At 60.8% G+C, this 18,075-nt stretch overlaps 2 protein-coding genes across 2 annotated transcripts in view; one reads left to right on the forward strand and one right to left on the reverse strand.

Annotated features, from left to right (window-relative positions):
- Positions 1 to 99: 99 nt before the first annotated feature.
- Positions 100 to 6,480, reverse strand: PLEKHG3 (pleckstrin homology and RhoGEF domain containing G3). Its single transcript, XM_086612965.1, is given in 20 exon segments — positions 100 to 654; positions 657 to 1,773; positions 2,221 to 2,241; positions 2,244 to 2,402; positions 2,404 to 2,487; positions 2,489 to 2,532; positions 2,655 to 2,894; positions 3,016 to 3,123; positions 3,207 to 3,240; positions 3,362 to 3,448; positions 3,533 to 3,625; positions 3,709 to 3,891; positions 3,975 to 4,109; positions 4,588 to 4,738; positions 4,819 to 4,865; positions 4,947 to 5,016; positions 5,143 to 5,243; positions 5,339 to 5,424; positions 5,427 to 5,656; positions 6,311 to 6,480. Coding segments are annotated over 20 exon segments (3,660 nt in total). The 3' UTR covers positions 100 to 154.
- Positions 6,481 to 10,605: 4,125 nt separating this feature from the next.
- NUP160 (nucleoporin 160) overlaps positions 10,606 to 18,075 on the forward strand; it is a 28,268-nt gene continuing 20,798 nt past the window's right edge. The window contains exons 1-8 of the mRNA XM_086613253.1: positions 10,606 to 10,847; positions 11,021 to 11,231; positions 13,756 to 13,978; positions 14,230 to 14,308; positions 15,123 to 15,237; positions 16,001 to 16,159; positions 17,173 to 17,250; positions 17,488 to 17,585. Of these exons, the coding sequence (XP_086469379.1) occupies positions 10,606 to 10,847; positions 11,021 to 11,231; positions 13,756 to 13,978; positions 14,230 to 14,308; positions 15,123 to 15,237; positions 16,001 to 16,159; positions 17,173 to 17,250; positions 17,488 to 17,585 (1,205 nt within the window). The remainder of the gene's footprint in view (positions 10,848 to 11,020; positions 11,232 to 13,755; positions 13,979 to 14,229; positions 14,309 to 15,122; positions 15,238 to 16,000; positions 16,160 to 17,172; positions 17,251 to 17,487; positions 17,586 to 18,075) is intronic.

The raw sequence follows: 18,075 nt of genomic DNA on the forward strand, positions 1-18,075 counted from the left end.
TCTGAACAGGTCAGGGATCCATGGGGTGCCTCTTCTTCTGGGCAAGTTAGGGGTCCATGAGGTGCCCCTTCTTCCAGGTAGGCTGGAGGTCCACGCAGTACCTTCTCTCGGACAGATTGGGGTCTGCGGGATGCCCCTTCTCCCCATCGCCCACCTAGCTGGCGGCATCGAGGGTCTGAAATTTCTGCCGCAGGTCCCTGACGAGGCCGTGGCGAGGGGGCTCGGGGGTGTCAGAGGGTTCGGGGCAGCGCCGGTGGTACTCCTCGGAGGCCTGGTAGGCTTTGCAGCGCTCCACCACCGCCTTCAAGCAGATCTTCTCCCGGGTGGTGGGTGAGCGGATCTGGACATAGGCAGGGGGCTCAGCAGGGGCCGGCAACCGCTCCAGCACCACTACCCGCTGCCCAAGGCCCAGGGGGGCCTCCGCCGCCACCCACAGCGCCCCATCGCTGCCATGCCGCGCTGGCTTCGGCACCGGCCTGGTGGTGCTGGGCCCCCTGCCCGCCTCAGCACTCCGACTACGGCCACTGCCCCACTCCTTCTCGGCCGGCCGGCCACTCCGGCACGGTCCCTCAGGTGCCGAGCGGCTGCGGCTCACCGGCGGGGGCCGCGGGGCACCGAAACGGGCACGCAGCTCCCGCACGTCAGGCCAGGTGAAGGCTCGGCCCTGCCAGGGCTCGGGGGGCTGCGGGGGTCAGCTGGGGAGGGGGACACCACCAGCGCCCCGTCTTGCAGCACAGCTGCTGAGGGGGTGCCAGCACGTGGGTCCCCCTCCTCTGTCTGCACCGGGGCATGTCGGGCACCAGCGCGGCGGCTCTTGATGCGGAGGCTGTACTGCCGTGCCAGCTGGTACACCTTGGTGCCTGGGTGCGGGGGGGTTAGCGGCAGCTGCGGTGGGGGCCCGGCAGGCGGCCCCTCGCCCCCAGCATCCAGGTCATCATCCTCCACAATGAGCAGTGGCTCAGAGGGCTGCAGCCCGTTCTCCCGGCACGGTTCCTCTGGCGATGCCTTGGGCCCCAGCGGTGGTGGCTGGGCAGGGGGCTCAGGGGTCACTGGGGGCCGGGGAAGGCCGTTGAGGCGGGAGACAGAGTTTCGCACCAGCCCCTTGGGAATGAAGGAGAGGCTTTCGCGGCGGCGGACGCTGAAGCTGGCGTCCTGGTGCTCGGCATGGCCGTAGTAGCTCTTGATCTTGTCGAGGAGCAGGCGATCCCGGCTGGAGAGCAGGGACTCACGGCGGGTTCCGGTGAGGGGTTCAGGAGAGGGGATGGTGCTGCGGGACCCCCCAGGCTCCCCGGCCTCGAGTGGGGAGATGCCGTCCAGGCTCAGGGCGCTGCCGCTGCGGCTGCCCAGCCGCCCCGCCGGCCCCTCCAGCGCCAGGCTGCTGCGGCGGGAGAAGCTGCTGCCACCGCCAAAGCGTTCCGCGATGACGCTTGCCTGGTCCAGCACTGAGGGTGGTAGGATGCTGCCGGCGGCTCCTCCTTCTTCTTCTTCTTCCTCTTCCTCCTCACTGCTTGGCCCCTGTGAATCCTCCGCAGCATGCTCCAGCTCCCCCTCCCCACCGGGCAGCACCGGTGTTGGGGACGGGGCTTTGGGTGCCCTCGGCCCCTCGGGGTGCTCCCCAGTGCTGCCGGCCTGCGGAGGGGCGGGCGGGTGGGTGCTGGGTCCCTCTGGACCCCCAGGCAGGGGCTGCGGGGCCGCACTGACCTGCTCGCAGCTCCCTGGCCCCCAGCTGCTCGGCCGCTTGCGTCCCTCTGGCGTCGGTGGGTGCCCCCCAGCCTGTGCAAGAGCAAACATGGGGTGTCATGGGCTGCAGGAGGAACCCCTGCTGCTCTGAGTGGGACCGCTGCCTGGGTGAGTCCTGGCCGAGCCGTGGCTGAGGATCCCACAGTGGCACCAAGAGCAATGTGGGGTGCCCTGGGAGCGATGTGGGGTGCTCTGGAAATGATACTGGATGCCCCAGAAGTGATGTGGGATGCCCTGTGAGCAATATGGAGTACCCCAGGAGTGATGCTGGCTGCCCTGGGAACACAACAGGGTGTCCCAGGAGCAATGGTGGGTGCCCTGGAAGCAAAGGGGGGTGCCCTGGGAACATGATGGGGTACCCCAGGAGCGATGTGGGGTGCCCTGTGAACACGACAGGGTGCCCCAGGAGCGATGCTGGGTGCCCTGGGTAGCACTACGCAGTGGATGCCCTCCCTGGCGCTTGGGGGGATGGGTGGGTACCTGCTCCTCCTGGAGTTCCACGGGAGGTCCCCGGTTCTGGCCAGCTCCTCCTGGCAGTTTTTGCCCAAAGCTTCCTCCTCCTCTTCCTCCTCCTCCTCTTCTTCCTCCTCGACCAGGCCCTCAGCCGTCACCCAGGCTCTGGGGTGCTGGGGGGCCTCCCCCACTTCCAGGAGAGCCCCATCCACTGCCAGCGTGCTGCTCGGGGGTGAGCGCTGGGCTCAGCACGCTGTACTCTCCCCGGAAAGCGGCGTGCCAGGTCTGGGGGGCACTGGGCACCCAAACCCACCCTGCACCCTGGCCTTACCTTCAGCCCTGCCAGCAGGAAAGAGAAAAGCAGAGGTTGTGGGGGGACAGCACCCTGAAATGCCCCCCCCCCCCCAGCCCCCAGCCCCCCTCTGCCCACTGTGCCAATGCCAGTGGCTGTGCCAGCTCACCTTGCTCACCCAGCTGCCGCAGAATCTGCTTGGCGGGCTCTGCGGGGAGAAACCAGGCATCCAAATGGGGCAACAGTGGCACCGTCCCCATGTTCCCCAGCCCATCCCCAGTCCCCAGCCCCCCCGCCCCAGCTGGGGTCCCCAATCCCCACCAGCATCTGCACCCGACTGCCTGCACCCCACATGCCCATGCAGCCAGTCCGGCAGCGTCTCTGCGCGGGTCCCGGTGCTGAAAGGGCTCTACGGGGACAGGGACACTCGTCAGCACCGGCACTCGGTGCCCACGTCCCTGCGGGCATCGGTACGACCCGGTAGTGGCTTGTCCCCGGTGATGGGGACACCAGGGACACGCGGCTCTCACCGGACTGCCGGCGGCCCTGGCGCAGCTCAGCAGTGGCATCACCCAGGGGCTGGCAGGACCAGCTCTTCTTCAGGTGCTCAGGGCTGCAGCGGGGCAGGCGTGGGGGGTCTGTGGGCACAGGGGTTGATGCTGGGGGACGGTGGGATCAGGTGAGGGCCGGGGGGGGACTGTGAGGCACTGGCGACACTCACAGAACAAGTCCATCTCCAGGATGGCTTCCTTTGCCTGCGGTGGAGGGAGAACACAGAGAGGCAGGGAGTGAAGCTGAGGTGCTGACACCCCCCTCCTCACCGTGCCGGGAGGATACCCCGATGCCAGCGTGGTGCCCATTCCCCTCCACTCTCACCTTCTGGGGGATGATGGCATGGTGGTTCTCCAGGATGAGTCGCTTGATGTGGTGGGTCCACACGCGCTTCTCCTCCACACTCTTGGCCTGGGGTGTGAGGGGGACAGAGAGGTCAGTGGGGTCAGGCAGGGGGGTCCCTAGGGTGCCCCCCAGCCCCCTGTGCCCCCGTACCTGCAGGCTGTGCTGCTGTTTGCCGTGCTTGTAGTGAGCCAGGCTGAAGCAGAGTGAGTCCCGCGTGCTCTCAATGAGCATCAGCGAGGAGCACTGTGGAGAGAGGCCATCAGCGTCCCTGTGTCCCCATCCCCATGTCCCACATCCCCAGTCCCATCCCCAGCCCCGGCACCCACTGGGATGTGGCTCTTGTAGACATAGTGGTCGCCACGGCGTTTGGTGATGAGGAGGGTCTTGTCGAAGAGGAAGACGGCGCGCTCATGGCGTGCCCGCTGCGCCCGGAAGGTGCCCTCCAGCACCAACTCCCCGTAGCTGGTCAGGTCCGGCCCCTTCCAACCCAGCAGCAGCGACTGGATCTCCTGCATCAGGTCCCCAGGGATGGGTACATCAGGGCACCTGCTGCCATGGCAGTGCCTGCCTGGTGCCACCCACCGGTGCCCACCTGCTGGCGAATGGCATGCTCGTGCTTGCGCTTCATGTCGTTGATGTACCAGGCGACGCAGGTCATGGTGTCGATGGCCTCCAGCACCACCTCATAGTCGTCCCCTGACTTGTGCTCAAAGTGCTTGGCAATCTCCTGCCGGCAAAGGACGCGGCATTGGGGCAGCACCAATGGGGCCGCAGCACCCGGTGGCGGAGGTGTGCCATGATGGGTGACTGGGCTGTGCCGGGTGCCTGTGCCACGCCAGAGGACCGGGCTGTGCCAGGGAGATGTGCCGTGCTGGAGCCTATGCCATGCCACTCCCCAGACTGTGCCAAGCGCCTGTGCCGCGCCATGAGCTCACACTGTGCCTGGTGCCCAGGCTGTGCTGGGGAAATGCACCATGCTGGGCGCTCAGGCTGTGCCATGCCAGGTGCCCAGGCTGTGCCGCGTGCCTGTGTCACATCAGCTGCCTGAACTGTGCCAGTAACTCCTGCTGTGCCACATCACCACACCATGCCAGGCACCCAGACCGTGCTGGGCATCTGTACCCTGCCGGGCACCCATACCGTGCCATGCCCCCTGCCACACCAGGTGCCCGCACCGTGCCACGCCATGCTGCATGCCAGCTCACCTGTAGCAGCAGGTGGTACTTGAGGATCCTCTGGACGGGCTTGAGCAGGTAGGCACCGAGGGGCAGCGCGTGCCGCAGCCGCTCCTGGCACTCGCGGAGGAACCGAGCCTGCGGCTTGCTCCTCATGCACTCGGCCAGCGCTGCCACTGAACTGCGGACAGGGAGCGGGCTCAGCCCCTACTCACTCCCCTGTCCACTCCCCTGCTCACCCCTGTTCCCTCCCCTACTCACCTGGGGTAGTTGTTGCAGTACTGGGTATAGATGGCAAACTCCTGGCTCTGCAGGCAAGGGGAGCGCAGTCAGAGCTCAGCATGGACCCCGTGGCCCCCCTGGTGCCCACTGCCCACGCCCGCCCTTACCCGGGTGACGAAGCAGACGGCCACAGCCACAGGGTCACTGGCACAGCTCTCCAAGTTTTGCAGGAGGGTGCTGGGGGGGACAGAGGGGATGGGGTGACGGCAGCCTCTCCCGCCCACCGCCACGGGACAAGGCAGCACTGGTCATACCCCCTGGCAGCACCGGTCGTGTTCCTCCGGCAGCACCTGGAGCACCCACCTGCTGAGCTCGTAGATGTCCTCAATGTTGCCAAAAAGCGCGCTGACCTGCTCTGGCCGCAGCACCGGCTCCTCCGCGTCGATGATCTTGCCCAGGTAACCCTGCCAGGCGCTCACAGTTGGTGGTGGTGGCACCAGTGCAACCAGCCAGCCCCCCTAAACCCTGTCCGAGGGGTGCCTGTCCCCTCAGCACTCACCTCCACGATGCTGCGCAGGTCCCGGGTGTAGGTTCGCTCCGACTCGACAATCTCCAGCACCACGCGCCCCAAGTAGCTGGGCTCAGCCCAGGGCTGCTGAAAGGCGTCAAGGGGTGCCCGCCACGGGTGCCCGGCCATCCGCCCGGGGAAGCGTTGTTGTTGCTGTTGCGCAGCCCCTCGGCCCACGGCTCAACCCGCAGCCGGCCGGCTCCTCCATGATGCAGCCGGGCTCCAGCACCAGGCTCAGAGCAGGGTGCTGCAGGCAGGTGGGCACCGGCATGCCGGCATCCCCTGGCACCGGCGGGGCACAGGGCGGGTCTGGGAGAAAAGAGCGGTTAGGGGCTGCAGACGCCCCCCAAGGTCTGGGCAGCGTTTGGGGCCAAGGGGGGCTCACATACCCCCATGAAGAGCCCCCTGAGGTTGACCTGATGCTGAATCTTTCAGGCAGGGGTGTGCCAGCATCCCCCAACCCCAAAAATCTGCGGCTACTAATCAGCCAAGGAGGGATACAGCCCGGCTGGATCCTGGCACAGCCCACCGAGGCCTCCTGCCCACCGGGGGCCCTGAGATATGGGGGTTTGCCCTCCCTCTTACCCCAGAGCTGGGCAATGTGGCCCAGGAGCCAGGGACCATGCTCTTGGAGGAAGAGATGCCCCGGAGGGACCAGAGCCATAGTCGCGCTGAGCCCCCACCCACTGGCACCCCATGCCGGGGCCGTGCGTCACCACCACGCCCGCAGGACACCTTCCCGGTGAGCTCAGTGCTGGCTCACCCTTCCAGACCGCTGGTGCCGCTGGCTGCTCCCTAGCAACACTGGGATCCTCCGTGCCACCGAAACTGCTCGGTGCCACTGACCCAGTTGGGGCACTTGCAAACTGGCCACCGGTGGCAAAGCGTGCTGGGATGGCAAGGGCTCACCACCATGCTTTTTGGCAGAGGGACGGTTTGCGGCAGGGCAGTAAGCCCGCTCACCCCGGCGGGCGGGTGGCCCTGAGGACGGTGACCTTCAGCAGGGCCACGTGCCGCCAGCGGGACTGCCCGAGCCCCCTGGCGCTGGGGGTGCCGGCACCCAACCGGTCAGGCCGGTTCCCAACGGCTCCTCCCCGCTCTGCATGGCTGTGCTCCCGCCACGCCCTCCCCATGGCCTTCCCGCGCAAGCCAGGAGCCCCCCAAAAATCCACTGCGGTGCTCCCCAGGCAGGGCCAGCCCCATGTCCCATGCCACAGCTGGGTCCCAGGCACTGAGACAGCTGGCTCTGCTGTGGGGCACCCCAGCTCTGGATGATTTGGGCAGCAGGCCCCGACAAAATCCAAATCCTTCAGCCTTTTTCCCTGCCCCATGGCCATCGCCAAGGACACTGAGGCCAGGAGACCCCGAGCATCCACCCCCAGCATGGTCTGACCCCCATCCCCACCCATGATGGGGTCCCTGCTGGGGGACAAGAGGGGACACCCAGGTGGCACCGAGGGGACAGGCAGGGGCACAGCTCACTCCCAGTCCAGCATGGGGCCACAACACCACAGTGCCCACGGCGGGTCCCCCACGTGACGCCCAGCTGGGGATTTGTGGCCACTGCAGCTCGTCCCCAAAGGCCGCCCCCGGCTGCCCTAATCCGCTCAGCGCACCGAGATTACGGCACCAGCCCCACGTCACAGGGACTGCGGCCACTCACCTCGGTTCCCTGGCCACCGCCGGCCCATCCTGCTGGGCAGGGGGAGTTTATCCTCTTACCCCCCCAGCACTGCCACGGTGGGCACGCGGCCAGCCAGAGGCCCCGGGCTCCCACCTGCTGTCTCCTCTGGGTGGAGATTAGCCCTGACCTTCACCCCCAGTGGGACGGGCTGCTCCCCCCGACTCCCCCGAGATGGGGGCTGCCAGAGCCCCCTGGGCACCCCCAGCCCCACTGCGGGGGCTGGGAGAGGGCCCACGGGGTGCCAAGCTGGATGCAGCCCCCATTCGCTGTTGCCAGTGAAGGCAAGGAGCCGGAAGGGCTGCCAGCCGGCTCCAGCATGGCGGGTCCCCAAAACTCCCTAGCCAGGGGAAACTGAGGCAGGGGCTGGGGCTGTATCGAGCCACCAATGCCAGCATGAGGGAGGTGCCATCGGAGGCACTGCTGGGATTTTCTCCCCGCCGTGGGATCGTCAGCCCCGTTGCACATTCCTGTGCTGGAGACAGGGCGCGAGGCACGGCCCACGGCACTTTCCCAGGGCCATGGCACTGCACGGCACGCTGGGAGAGGAGAGGGCGGGCAGGCTGGGGGTGCTGGCTCGGGCAGACGGCCGAGCGAGGCCGGACAAGGACCAGCCTGGCGGAGCCATATAAGGGAAGGCGGTTCACCATTTCCAGGCGTTTTCCAGGATCCCAGCAGCCCTGGGAGTGGGGAAGGTCGCTGCCGGTTCCAGCCCAGCTGCTATGGCTCAGCGCGGCCATCGCTCCCAGCCCCGGCTGGCACTGACGGTGCCTGGCGGGCACGAGCTGGGTGCTGGCACTCCTGCCCGCAGCGTCGCAGTGCTGCAGGTGGTCTGGCACGCCGGGGGTCCCCGCGCAGCGGGATTACCCCACACCACAGCAGCCACGACGCCGTGGGCAGGAGGGACCAGAGCCCACGCCGGCAGTGCTGTGCTCCTGGGACACGGCAGCATCGAGCCCGTGGGGCTGCCAAAGCCTCTTAGTCCGCGGCGCCTGTGGCTTCCCGCGTGGCTGGCAGCCACCTAATCCGACCGGAGGGATGGGGGTCGTGGTGCGGTACTTCTGTCCCAGCCCCCGGCACACATCCAGGGGTCACCCTACCCACCACAGCCTCTGTCCTGCACCCCCCAACTGGGCCTGGGGTCCCCCCCAGCCCCACAGCTGCTTGTCCCGGGTTCTCCCAGCACCCGCGGACCCCTGCCCTCCCCTGGGACCCACAGCCCTGCCCGATGGCTCACCAGGACCCTCCACCCCCACTCTCCCTCCAGCATCCATGGCTCCTGCCCCGCTGGGACCCACGGCCCTGGGCACCCCCAGGTCCCACGGCTCCCACCCCACAGGGACCCAGAGCTCCTGCCCCACGAGACACATGGCGCTGGCCCCATTGGCACCCGCAGTGCCAGGCACTCCGGGCCCCACGGCTCCCCGTCCCACCGAGACCCGCAGATCCTGCTCCAATCGGGATGCAATGACTCCTACCCCACGGGCACCCCCGGCGCCAGGCACCCCCATGACCCACGGCGTCCGCTCCACCGAGACCCACGGTGCCGGGTATCGATGGCTCCCGCCCCACCGAGACCCCTGGGGGCCGCGCACGCCGTGTCCCGCTTCCCGCCGGCGCGCCCCGTTCCCGCGCGCCCCCGCTGCCGCCGCCGCCCGCGCGCCCCCGCACCGAACTCACCGCGCGCCGCCGCCGCCCCGGCTCGGCCCGACCGTGCCCGCAGGAAGCGGCGGGAGAGCCCCGGGGGCGGGGACTGCGGCCGCCCCGCCCGGGCCGCCGGGCTGCTCCGGCATCGCCCCGGCCCCGGCCCCCGCCGCTCCCGGACACGGTCCCGGAGCCTGCCGGGCGAGGTCTCGGAGCAGTCCCGCAACAATCTCGGGCGCCGTCCCGGGGCATGGTGGCGGTCCAGTCCCGGTACTGTCCCGGTGCGGTCCCGGCACCGTGTTGGGGTGCACCGAGACACGGAGAGGGAGGAGCCCGCACCTACCGGGACACCTCGTGGGGTCCCTCCCCGAGGGACACGGGCACCTCGTGGGGTCCCTGCGCAGTGGGGCTTTACTGAGCAGGCAGAGCCACCGGGTGCCACTTGGCCACGGGACCACCGCTGCCACGGCGTGGATGTGGTGCACCATGAATGAGACCCTCCTCGGGGCTGGGGCACTGTGGGGGTCCGTAGTGGGGAGATGCACCCAGCGTCCTCTCCATCACCATGTCTGCCCCTTCCTCGCCTGTGCCGGGCTCCAGCCGCATCTCAGCCGAGCTTGGCCCTGGCACACCACTGTCTCCTCACCACGTCTGCCATGAAGTGTGACCCCGAAAGCCAACTGGTACCAGATCCCCATGGGTTCCACAGTGGCCTAGGGTGCTTTGACCTCCTGAAATAAAGCAGGGGGCAAGCAGAACCCCTGGCCCACATGTGGCACCCCGGTGCCCCACAGCACTTGCCACTGCCAGAATAAGGCCATTCTGCAGGCGGGGTGGCTGGGTGCCTTGTGCCACCGGCACCGGGCTCCAGCTCAAAGGCAGGATTGTTTGGGGCCAGCTGCCCCCGTGCGACATGCCCAGCCAGGCCACCGGCACCAATGCTGCGCGGCATCACGGGTGGAGCGTGTGGCATTCACTGGGCCAGCGGGGTCAAGGGATCACTGCCACCCTCGCCGAGATGCTGACACATGTTCTGCCATGGCACAACTGGGCAGGCAGGTGCCAGATCCTTCACCGGGGCGAGACGTGAGGAACAGGCATGTGCCAGAGGCTGGCACAGTGGATGCTGGCAGTGTGGTGCCCGGCTGGATGAATGTGGGAAGGTGGTGTGTCTGGCTGCGGCTGCTGGCAGTGCAGGTGGCAGCACCCAGTGGGCCCTGGGGTGGTGGGTTCTGCTGGGGGGAGACTGGGGCTGTTCCAGCTCCCCCTCCCCCCGCCCCTGTCCTGTGCCCATGGCCCTGCCCCTCTCCCATATCCCCTCCTCAAACCCTCTCCCTTTCCCCTCTCCCCAGGGCCCTCTCTCCCCAACCCTTCTTCCCAAAATCCCTCCCAGATCCCTTCCCGAGACCACTCCCCAGGACCCTCTCTCCTGTCCCAAAAAACTCTTCCAACCCTTCTCCCCAGTCCTGGTCCTCTTCCCCTCTCCCCAAATCCTCTGTCCCCATAACCTCTCCTCGAATCCCCCTCCCCAGACCCTCTCCCAATCTCTCCTCCCCAGACCCCCTTCCTAGACCCCTCTTCCAAGACTTTCTCCCCAGACTCCCCTTTTCCTATAAGCCCTCCTCCGTCTTTCTCCCCAGATCCCCTATCCCCAGACCCTCTCCCCCAAAGCTCCCATCCCAAAACCTCTAACCCACCCCCTTTCCAAACCCCCCTCTCCAGACCTCCTCCCCAGACCCTCCTCTTCCTATAATCCCTCCCCTTCTCCTCTCCCCATATCCCTTCTCCCCATATCCTCTCTTCCCGCATCCCACCTCCCGAAACTCCCTCCCCACCCTTAACGCCCCGTCACCCGCCCACCCACCAGGGGGCGCCGCAGCACTGCCCCAGCCCCGCCCCCTCCCCGTCACCCCGCTCTCCTACCCTTCCCGTCATGCCCCGCGCGGGCGTGGCGGGAAGGCGGGCGCGGAAGATGGCGGCGGGCTTGGCGGAGCGGAGCTGCCTGGAACTGAGCGCGGCGGTTCGGGGCCCAACGCGACGGCCTCGGGAAGTGGTTTTTAGCCCGCCGGGAACGGCTCCGCTCCCCGCCGGCCGCTATGGGGACAGCGCGGGTGGTTTCTGCTATCAGGAGAGCGCGCAGCTCGCTGCCGCCACCAGGAATCGCTTCGTGTGGTGGTGAGTGCGGGCCCGGGGGCAGGCCCAGCCGCGGAGAGGCCTGCCCCCGGCCCCCTTTCCGCGGTTGGGCCTGCCCCCGGGCCCGGTTGATTCTCCCCGCCCTGCTCCGGCCTGCCTCTCCCCCCGCTGCCTATCCCCGCCGTCCTCACACCTTCCCCGGTCTCTTCCCTCAGGACCACATCGGGAGACACGGTGGAGCTGGTGGAAGAATCTCTGGACATCAACCTGCTGAACAACTCTGTACGCCTCCGCATCCAGGGCTGCCCGTTTCTACCGGGCGGCGTGCATCTCTGCGAGGTGCAAAGCCACTTGGTCGTCCTGCTGATCACCGGGCAGACGGTGCATCGCCTGGTCCTGCCGCATCCCTCCCGCCTGTACCGCAGTGTGAGTACTGGGGTGGCCTGCTCCCTGCCTTTGTCACCCACCTGTCTCGGTCCTGCCCATCAAGAGCCCTCAGCGGAGCCACTAAGTGCTTCTCAGCGTGGGTGCAAAGTGCTGCTTCCCACCTGTACTGCTTTCGGCTGGAATAGAGTTAATTTTGGCTGTGACAGAGTTAATTTTGGCGAGGATAGAGTTAATTTTCATCATAGTGGCTTGCGCGATGCTGTGTTTTGGATTTGTGACCCAAAACAGTGTTGATAATATGTCGGTAATTTAGCTTTTGCTGAACAGTGTTTGTGCAAGGTCAAGGCAATCTCTGTTTCTCATTCTGCCTCCCACGTGAATAGATTTAGGGGTGCGCAGTGGTTTGGGATGGGACACAGCTGGACAGATGACCTCAACTAACCAAGGGGCTATGCCTTGCCATATAACATCATGCTCAGCAATAAGTGGGAAAAGAGTTTTTTTGGGGGGAGTTAGCCATCTTTTGCTCAGGAACTGGCTGGATGTTGGCCTGTCCAGCCTTTGTGTCGCTTGCTTTGTTTCCTTCTTTCTTCTTCTGCTTGTCCTTCATTTATTAACCAATTGTTTTTTTTATCTTGACACCCAAGTTTCCTTGCTTTTGTTCTTCCTTTCCTCTTCCCCCATCCCATTGGGAAGGGAGGGTGAGCAAGTGGCTGTGTGCTGCTTCACTGCCCACCAGAGTTAACCCCCAGCACTGCCCTGTTGAGGGGCTTCACACAAACCCTGTCAGCATCGTCACGCTCATATTGCGTGGGCTCCCTGGAGGTGAGCTGCTGAGGGACAGGAAGCTCAGCTTTTCCTGAGCCCTTCCCAGCTGGGCTGTTTTTTTAAACCTGCTGAGCGGACCATATGCTGGTTTTGGCTGGGATGAAGTTGGTTTTCTTTGCAGTGGCTCACATGGTGGTGGTGGTGGCAGATTTGTGACCAAAGCAGAGTTGGGGAGACACCGCTGCTTGAGCTGTCACTGATCAGGGTGTGCACTGCGTCAGGGGCTTCTCTGTTTCTTACTCGGGCCGCACAAGTCGAGCTGGCTGGGGTGGGCAGGAGAGTGGGAGGGGACACAGGACAGGGAGGTGACAGTCCTTGTGCTGTGACGCTGTGTTCAGTGGCACAGAGGGGAGGGAATTGGAGCACGTTACTATTGCTTGGTGCTTGGCTGTACGTCAGTCTATTTGGAGGAGGTGGTGAGGGATTGCCTTGGCATCGCTTCGTTTGGTTTTATTTTCTTCTCCTTCCTCTTTCCTTCACTTATTAAACTATCTTGATCTTGACTCATGAATTTTTACGGCTCTGATTCTCCTGTGCCCTACTGGGGCCCGTGGCTGGGGGCAGTTACCTGCCAGCTGGGTCAGTCCACCACAACTGATCCGTTTCATAGCTCTCTGGTGGGGATTTATACCCCAGACTGGAAACCTCTGGTGTTTCCAGAGGCACGGAGCTGGAGCCTGTCAGGATCTCCTGAATTTTGTGGAAAACTCTGCACTTTAGTTTCTTACTCTTCACACTCTTCTAGTTAAATTTCTTTATAGATGTTAAAAACTGCTGAACTCCAAGTCCTCTGGATTTTTGGCCAGATGTAGCAGGTGTGTTCATCAGCGCGGGGTAGTTCTCTATGTGGAAATGAAAACTGCTGGGAAAAGCAGTCAGATAGGAAAAGCGAGTTGGAAATCTCTCGCTTTGTTTGGAATGTAAGGTACTCAGCACGTGGGGGAGGCAGAGGCTGTCCGCATCAGACTTGCAGCGTTTGCCCCAAAGCTGAAGGAGTTTCAGGTTTGTGAGTAGGGCTCCAATTTTGATGAAAGTCGTGACATAAACCAAAACGAAGCTTGGAGGTTGGAGGTGGCTCTGCTGGTGGTCCTGGGGCTCGGCCTTGTGGCAGTCAGGATAAAGTCCTCTTTGGAGGTAGGGACTGAGCACTTCAGAGGGAGGTCTGTGTTTGTAACTTGCCCTCAGTATGCAGCAAGGTATAGAATCTTTTTATTTCATGTGGAAGATGGATCCTTATGCAAAATTTACATCACGTTTACCCGTTTGCTGTGACCTTTTCTTCTCACATCTGCTTCTGGCATGTCTTGTCAGGTCCCTTTCCTCTCTTGAAGTGCTTACCCAGTTCTAGATAGCTTTCCCAAGGGATGGCACTGTGCTATTGCAGGGCTGCTCTTCACGGGACTCGTTACCAGTGTTTTGCCATGGGCTGTCTTGAAGTAGCTGATGGACTGCGGGACCTCTTTGGCGGTGTTATGGTGTATGAGGGGGGGACAAAGTGAGTGTCCTGCTAGAAAATGGCAAGTTTCAAAATCCCTTTCCTATCTGCTCATAAAGAGCAGTGGTCATGGGTTAGCAGTAAGGGAAGCAGGAGCGGTAATGCTGAGAGTTCTTCCTGGATGAATGCTTTTTATCAAGTAGCAGCATCACAGTTGCCATTCCACAGATGCCTGTTTTTTTTCTGTGCCTCATGTACATGTGCTCAGGATTTCTACTCTCTGCTGTTTCCCTCCTCCAGGAGCTGATAACAGAGAGCCAAATGCAGTCCGTGTTTACAGATATTGGCAAAATCAACTTCAGAGACCCTTCAAATTACTACGTGATTCCCAGTGTGCCAGGCCTGGCGTCTAATTCTGTTGCCTCAGTGGCGTGGCTTAGCAGCGAGGGAGAGGCTCTCTTCGCTCTGCCCTCCGCTTCGGGAGGAATCTTCGTCCTTAAGCTACCTCCTCACGATGTACCTGGTAAGGATTGGGAACAGGCTGCCTCCTCGCATCCGCCTCTGCAAAACAGTACTCGGTGCAGCATCTCCTCACCTAGCTTTGAACTTCAGTTGGCTTAGATTTTTGGGCTGGGTGTGTCTTACGTGTTTACTCCACACACACACACACAAAAGCCCTTCCACGTCTTGCCTGTGAAGCCCCTTGCTGGTGGCAGTAAATACTTTGTTAACAAGTACTCAATATATTTCTTAATATCGCTTTTATTTTGAAAGGAGCAGTTTCGGTTGTGGAATTGAAGCAGAGCTCGGTGATGCAGCGTTTCCTTACTGGTTGGATGCCAACTGCCATCAGGTTAGTGTCTGGTGATGAATAAGTGGAACTAATTTGTCTTTTTGATTCCCTCACCTGGTGTTTCTAGTTCAAGTCAAAGACGGGCAAGTCAGCATCTATAAATACTCTGCCAAAAAAGTTAACTGGGTCACAGGACCTATCACAGTACGGAAGTTGGGACTCGAACGCTGGATTAGTTCATCTTAATGGAGTCCTGCTGGTTCTACATGTCTGTGTCTACAAATATGTTATATCTAGTAATTGGCCTCCAAGGATTTGCCCAGGATATGGCTCACAGCCAGCACAGATTAAGGATTAAAACAGTTATGTGTTCTTGCCCTTCTGAAACGTCAGGCTTGTTCCCAGCCAGCAGAGGTTATGTGTGAAGGACACGGATGATCTGTGTGCAGACTGGGCTCGGGGTTGGATTGTGATTGTTACGGTACCTTAGAGCACACAGCCAAATTCTAGGCCCTGTTATTTGGAAATGAGAGTGAATCCCCTGGCACCCTGAATGTCTCTGACATTTCTTGGGGCTGGTCGGATCCTTGCTTCCCTTTGGATCCTGTGTCTGTGTTCTGCAAGCACTAGGCTGGGGAAGCCAGGGATGTGTTTTGGCTTTACCAAAGTGGGTAAAGAACTGGACATTACTGGTGCGGTGGGCTCCTCTGTGCCTTGGATGCTGACCTGCACAGTCCTGAAAACGTGCCCTCTCCTGGTCTCACACCACGGACTTATTTGTTTTTAACCACAGTGTGATAGAAACCCTGTGCCTTGGATCTATGCATTAGCCTTGATTTTCTTTCAAGTTGTTGAAATAAACTCTTAATTTCAGAGGTGACTGTGGCCTGTCAGACCTGCCTATCAGCCTCTCTGTTCACTGCGTAGATCACGATGCCTTTCTCTTTGCTCTCTGCCACGACCACAAACTTCGGATGTGGTCCTATAAGGTGAGCGAGGCCTGTGTTCGGGGGAGTGGTGTCTTCCATCGCTGCCCAGGCCATAGTCCGAGGCTTAAGAAACGAAGGCTGAGTGGTTGGCGTAGGTTTGATCTGCTGTTACATTGTCACTGAGTCAACTTCTACACGCTGGGATTCAGGGCAGTTTGTGAGAATTGCTGTGGTGTGTGTTTGTAGCTGCGTTTGGAAAGCATGTAGGTTTTCTTTCTGGCAACGCCTTGTGCGTAGGGTAAGAGGCGGTATTAGGTTATTTACAAACGTACTGGAGCGTTCAGGAAGGGCAGGCAGGAACATTTCAAGGCCGAGGCGGCACACCAAATGGATTTTCTACTGCTTTAGCGGTAATAAGGACATGTTTGTAACATGGCTCCCTGTCACCAAGAAGTTAATAAAAGCCTCTGCTTGTTGCATGCCACTTGCTCCAAATATCCGTGCCAAAGCTAATGGACCAGCACAACTGCTTTCACGGCTCATCTGCACTGGAATGCGTGCGTTCGTTACAGGAGGGAGGGGAAGGCTTATCGTACGTGCCTGGGCTCCGAAAGCGAAAGCCCATGTGCTCAGTGGGAGAGGGCGCAGGTGAGATGGGGAAAGCTAAACAGTGGTTCAGGTATATGTTCATGTGCTTGACTTGCATCCTTTAGGCGAACAGCTGAGCAGACTTTGGCCAGGAGGGGAAGGATGAGGGAGAAGGGCAGTTTCTCAGCCCTGAGTCTTTCCTATGCTACTTTACTGATAGCTTTATTTTGTGTAGGATCAAATGTGCCTGATGGTTGCAGATCTGCTGGAGTTCATGCCAATCAGCAGGGACCTGCGGCTTGCAGCTGGGACTGGGCATCGACTGCGACTGGCCTTCTCCCAGTCTCTGGGGCTTTACCTTGGCGTGTACATCCACACGCCCAAGCGAGGGCAGGTATGGAGTGGCGGGGCTTTCTCTCTGCGAATGCGTCTTTCTTGGGCTGCACGGAAAATATGTCGTTCCTCCTTGGTTTTGAGCCCATAAGGCAAGAAATAGGGAAGAGTTTCACATTAGACCCTCTGGAGAGAGCACTATGTTCTGAATAAACAAACATTTTTGTTCTCAAAGCACTGCAAGATACATGTGCTCTTGCCTTGGGAGTGGAACTCCCTGTGTGACTAAGCTGAGCTGCGAGTGCTGGTTCACTTGTTCATCTCCTGTTCTGGTAGGATCCTGAGAGCACATGTGTGCCGTGGGAAAAGGAAAGGTCCAAAAGGAGCTAAAAGTGTGGAAATACTGATAGTATGTTTATGTTGGGCTCCTAGGAGCATGTGGACACATCGCTGTGAGTCACCAAACATTGACTTCTGTAGAACTTCTGCTTCTTGCGGTGAATAATAAATTTAGCAGGACAGGGGTGACAGCACAGAGTAGTCTCATCTGTTGGACAGCTTGCCCTTTGCGTTCTCCAGGGGATTCACATACGGAGTAGAAGTGTGTATCGTGACTTCTGCTGTCCCTTCAGTGCTCTGCTTGCTCTGATCCGAACACGCAGAGTTTGGTTTGTGACAAGTGGCCTGAGGATTCAGGGCTTTTCCACCGTAGTCTCCGTACTTGCCTGCATTACATTGTCACTAGCAGTGCTCAGCGATGGTGGTGTTATCATTTTTCTGGTTTGATCTTTCAAAAGGCAACTAGAAATCCTTCAGGTTCAGGCAGAGATGAGTGTCCTTGCCAGAAAGGCTGAAGTCAGTGATGTAAGTACGTGGCACAGAGGGTTGGCTTGGCAGGGTCCGTGGCTGGCTGCACGTGGTGTGCTCAACTTGACCCTCCTACCCTCAGCCCTTAGGGGTCTGGTGACTGTAGCATCAGGCAAGCAGAGGGACCCGAGAGATGAGCTTCTCTGTGGTGTGCTGGTTTTTGGCTTAGCCGTCCTTTAGCAAATTACTTACAAGATGTGTTTGTAGTTCTGTGTCTTCCAGTTGGTGAGCACCGAGAGCAACCGTTACAGCCTTGACCACATATCCTCCCTGTTCTCCTCGCAGGTGAGTGCCAGGGCCCGGCTCCCCTGGGAAAGCACTGAGACAAGAGGGTGGGTTGCGTACTGAGAGATCAGAGGCCCGGACTTCTGGGGATTTAACTGTGAATAAAGAATTATTTCCAAAGTTAAATGATACGAGGGAATGTTTTGCTGCTGTTAACTACACACATCTCTGCTCTACTTGAATTTATGATAAGAAGGTAAATATGCACTCTTGTTAAATATGCACTCTCGTTCCTAGGAGACTCTCATTGACTTTGCCTTAACCTCGGCTGAGATCTGGGCGCTGTGGCACAGCGAAGAGAACCAAACCATTGTGAAATACATCAACTTTGAGCAGTGAGTTTCTGTGCTGAATTGCTTCATAGCCTCACGGGGTAACTGCAGGAACAGCTTCACATGCTGCTGATTAAAAGCACCAATCGAGCCTCTCAACTTTTTTGCTGTCCTGCTTTGCTGACTGAAGTCTGGAGATGCAGCAGTACCTCGTTCTCCCTACTGTTGTGTTTGTGTCACATGCACCACTGTGTCTTCCAGCAGTGCAGATTTTTATTTTTTTTTTTTTCCTTCTGCTTTAGAGTAAAGCTACAGCTCAGCTGCAGGAATGTGAAAAATGTAAAAAGCTGGGCGGCAGGCTCGCTGGGAGTGGAGTCTGCTGCGAGCATGTCGGAGGGAGGGCTGCACTTCACTGACAGCTCCTTCAGAACATAACCAGCTGGTTTCTTCCAAGAAAGGTGTTTTGAGGAGACCAGTGATGTGAAAGAATCAGCTCTGTCTTTATAAAGCTGAGAGGGCAGGCTTAGCTCATAACCAGACCAGGGAATTAAAT

This window comes from Tauraco erythrolophus, chromosome 6, assembly GCF_009769465.1.
Source record: "Tauraco erythrolophus isolate bTauEry1 chromosome 6, bTauEry1.pri, whole genome shotgun sequence".
NCBI lineage: Eukaryota > Metazoa > Chordata > Aves > Musophagiformes > Musophagidae > Tauraco > Tauraco erythrolophus.